Genomic DNA, 3,918 nt, shown 5'->3' with positions numbered 1-3,918 from the left:
TACAGACACACACTGAGGTTATACACACATGATTGGTTGATTCCACCGTTCTGTGTGTGTGTGTGTGTGTACATATATATACATATACACACACACACACACACACACACGTGTGTGTGTGGGGGGGAGGTACCTGGTGAAGTGGATGTTTATTAAAGAATTAGTACTGAAACAGGAACACGGTACCGATCAGTCCAGCACCGAAGCTCGTCTGTCCAGAGGAACGTAGAAGAGGTCAAGAGGTCACAGAGCTAGCTCAGACATGATGATGTCATTGACGTGAACTCCGTGGTTAGAGGGTCAACACAACTAATGATGTGACTCTTTTATGTTCTGTGTTTCCTCACCCCTCCCCCCCCTCCCCCAACTGTTTCAAACTCCCTTACACTCCCCACACTGGTGTGTGTGCATGTGTGTATGTGATCCTGTTAAACTTGCCCTGGTCCACTGGCGCCCCCTTGTGTTGACTGGACCTGGGGCTCAGGAGAGTCCGACCCCTCAGTTCTGACAGAGGAGAGCGTGGAGGCCCCGCCCCTCCCACCACAGTCACATGACTCAAACATAAGGACTCTACGTCGCCCCCCCACTGATCCCTTGTCCCACACGCGGCGTTTATTACATAAAGGTCAGGCGTCCTCAGACCCAGTGTCTCGCCCTAATACTAGACCCTCAGACTCCGGTGCTGTTGCCCCTGTGACCCGGCCACGGCGGCCCAGGTTTTCTCGGTACCTGTCCACCCCCTCCGTGTCCCCCGGCTCAGGGAGTGAATGTGGGGGCAGTAGGGTTAGGAGCACGGCGGGTACCTCAGACAGAGGGTACATGGATGAGAGCTGGTTTGTCACCCCTCCCCCCTGTTTCACTGCAGAGGGGGCTACAGCTGAGACCAGCCCGATGGAGGACCTGCTGATCGAACACCCCAGCATGTCCGTCTACGTCTCGCCCAGCAATATGTCCACGGTGTCCACTGGCAACCTGTCCGTGGTGGCGGAAGAGAGCATGGTCAGCCTGGCCGGCAGCCTCAGGTGAGAGACGGCTGACCCCAGATCACCTTTGACCCCAGATGACCTTAGACCTGTGTGTAAATGTAAAAGCTAAGCTAGGTCCTGACGGTGCTGCGGCTTTTCTTCCCTGGATGAATTTTCAAAGACGTTCTGATGGCTGTACGGGTCCGACCACTTTGGACCTTCTGAGGTAGAACGTGGTGTCGACGTGGCGTTAAACACAAGAGCGCCGCACTGCAGTGGAGCCAATCAGAGTGAGGAACAGAAGAGCGTGATCAGTGCTGTGGTCCAAACCGCCCAGCCATGTCTTTTAGTTGATTGTTTGATGTATTTTTACTGTTTAATCTTTGGTTAGAAAATGTTTTTTATCATGAAAATATTGGAAATGGAAAAAAAAAGATTTACTGTAAAATACCACAAAACTCTTGCGAGATTAGAATAAAAAAACTCTACGATGTGCTGAGGGAGCGAAAGAGGAACCGCGATATAGAGAGGGACCACCGTAAATGTATATTTATATGTTGATATATTTAACGACACCCAGCGTGTTGAATCTGGACGTAAAGTTGAAGGCTAGTTTCTACCGATGTTTGTCCGCTTCTGTTTTTTCTTCTCCCACACCCGCTCACACCTCTCCTTCCATTCAGCAGAATGACCAAGCCAGCCGCCAACCCTGCCACCCGCAGCACAAAGACCACCAGGGGGAGCCGTAGAGTAGCCGCCCAGGCTGGAATCCTGGCCAAAGTCACCCAGGTGGCCAGGGTGCAGCGTGGGAAAGCTGTCATCGAGAGGCGTCATCTAAGTTGTAATCGCATCCAACGCCAAAACCGCACCAAGGAGCAGGTGCCCCGACGTGGGGCAAACATCAGAAACAGCTTCCTTCACCAGCCCAACAAGCGCAACTTTTACCACTGAACTCTGGGCTGACACACAGGGGGCGTCGTTTACTCAGAGGGCATTAGACATGCTGATGACGTACGTTGACCAACAGCGTACTGACTTCGATGTCTGCACATTATATCACATTATCAGAGTCGACGTTCAGCCCTGGTTTTACCCCCCTTGCCCCTCCTGTTAGTTTCATGCCCCGATCATGTCCCCTGAGACCCCCCCCCATCTCAGTATCACCATTTATTTACGCAGGTTTTACTTCCCAGTCATTTGAATGTTTTTCTTCCTGTAGCAGTGAAACATCTTCGTCACTGAAGCTCAGGGGGGGGGGGGGGGTGACAGACCCGACACCCCCGACACCCCGGTCCAACCACGTTTGTCACGGACCATGTCACACCTTCACTTTGGTTTGTTTTCAGAACACAGAGAAGTCGGACGTCTGCGTCGGCTCGGTGGCTCAGTGGTGAAGGAGACGGCCTTACCTGTGGTCACCGACTCTGAGTCACAGCAGCACTCTGAGTCGGTGACGGTAGAACCCGCTGTACCACAGTGTCACAGCCAGTCTTCTTACCTTGGGGGAGGGGCAAATATCAGTAAGGAGGAGTACTGACCTTTGACCTTTGGTTTCCTCCCGGCCCCTGATGTAGTTGGGTTTCATAAACTCTCTGAAGAAAACCAGTCACAAAAAGCACTGCTGACTGATCAGACAACTAACTAACTAACTAACTAAGTACTGGTTAACTACTGCTGAGGTACTCATGACCCCCCCGTCCCCCCCGTGACCCCCCCAGGCCGGGTTCTGCCGACTGACTTCTCCATGTTCAAGTACAATAGTAAACAATGGTGCTGATCTGTACAGTAAGGTGTGTAAATAGTTTAGCACATGGATGTGTGTCTGACCCCTGACCCCTGACCCCTGACCCCCTGCCCTGTGTCCCAGCTGTTGGTCGAGTGCTGTGTGTTTGTTTGAACTTTGGTTGTTTTTAAATTCTACTTCTGTGTGTGTGTGTGTGCGTGTGTGTTGACAAATACACACTCACACACACACTGTCAATAAGAGCTGTGGCTGTGAAGGAGTGTGTTCAAGCTGTGGCCCCATCCTAACCAGAGCAGGCCATCAACAGCACTCCTGTGCCATACTGTGCTGCGTACGCAGTACAATGAGGTCACTGAGGTCACTGAGGTCACTGAGGTCACTGCTGAAGTTCTGTGGATGTTGGTTCAACGGTGACATGTTTGATACACACACACTGCAGCAGTTCTGTTTTTCTTTTTCTTTCTTCTTTTCTTCACGTTTGACCTTTGACCCCGCTGGGTGTACGGCCTGTATCGGCCGCGGGAGAGAACGCCATTTCTATCATTTAATAAATGTATGAGAACCGAGTGTTTTTCTGTGTGACTGTTAGAAGAACTGTTGAAGCACCTGGAACTGTTCTTCGTCTGTTTGTTCCTGAGGGGTCAACATTAGTTCACCTGTAGTCAGACCATGTGGTGTACTTGACCTCTGGTGACCTTCCCGTTCTGTGATGAAGACTATGCAAAAATCCAGAGCTGGAGTTTCCATCATCAGACGAAAGGTCTAAAAAAGAAAGGAAAATAAAAGAAAAATGAAATGAAAAACCCTGGAACCGTCAGGTTCAATCCTGACTGTCCTGTCGTCATTTCCTTAGTGGACGGGGTCAGGGGTCAGGGGTCGGGGGTCGGTGTAGATGTGGACTTTACCACAGACACACATTGTTCAGGGCCCAGGGGGCCACTGAGGGCCACGCCCCACAGTTACCAGACAATAACTGTCAACAGACATGAATAATAACATGTTTTATTTCAAGGACGTCTTCAGAGAACGACACAGACAGAGAGAGAGAGAGAGAACGAACGACAGCATTAAAACAATACAACCTTAAGAACAAGTTCAAGTACAACGGCGGCCATTTTAAACAGAGGAGTTTTAAGTGCAGACTTGAATTGTGGGAGACAAGTCCTTGATGATGTTCACAGGAGGGTGGGGGACGTAGGGGGGGGGGCG

At 50.8% G+C, this 3,918-nt stretch overlaps 1 protein-coding gene across 2 annotated transcripts in view; it reads left to right on the top strand.

The window, feature by feature from the left end:
* Nucleotides 1-3,512, top strand: part of tp53inp2b (tumor protein p53 inducible nuclear protein 2b) — a 7,628-nt gene extending 4,116 nt beyond the window's left edge. The window contains exons 4-5 of one of the 2 annotated variants that reach the window (XM_017036230.2): nt 857-1,022; nt 1,649-3,512. In XM_017036230.2, coding sequence (XP_016891719.1) covers nt 857-1,022; nt 1,649-1,916 — 434 coding nt within the window. In that variant the 3' untranslated portion in view covers nt 1,917-3,512. Of the gene's footprint in view, nt 1-673; nt 1,023-1,648 lie in introns of those variants that run through there. The other variant, XM_017036229.2, reaches the window with a different exon arrangement.
* The last annotated feature ends 406 nt before the right edge of the window (nt 3,513-3,918 follow it).

The sequence above is a fragment of the Cynoglossus semilaevis genome, chromosome 10, assembly GCF_000523025.1.
Source record: "Cynoglossus semilaevis isolate Cse_v1.0 chromosome 10, Cse_v1.0, whole genome shotgun sequence".
Taxonomy (NCBI): domain Eukaryota; kingdom Metazoa; phylum Chordata; class Actinopteri; order Pleuronectiformes; family Cynoglossidae; genus Cynoglossus; species Cynoglossus semilaevis.
The sequence above is the reverse complement of the archived record's forward strand: the minus strand, read 5'-3'. Positions and strand labels throughout refer to the sequence as shown.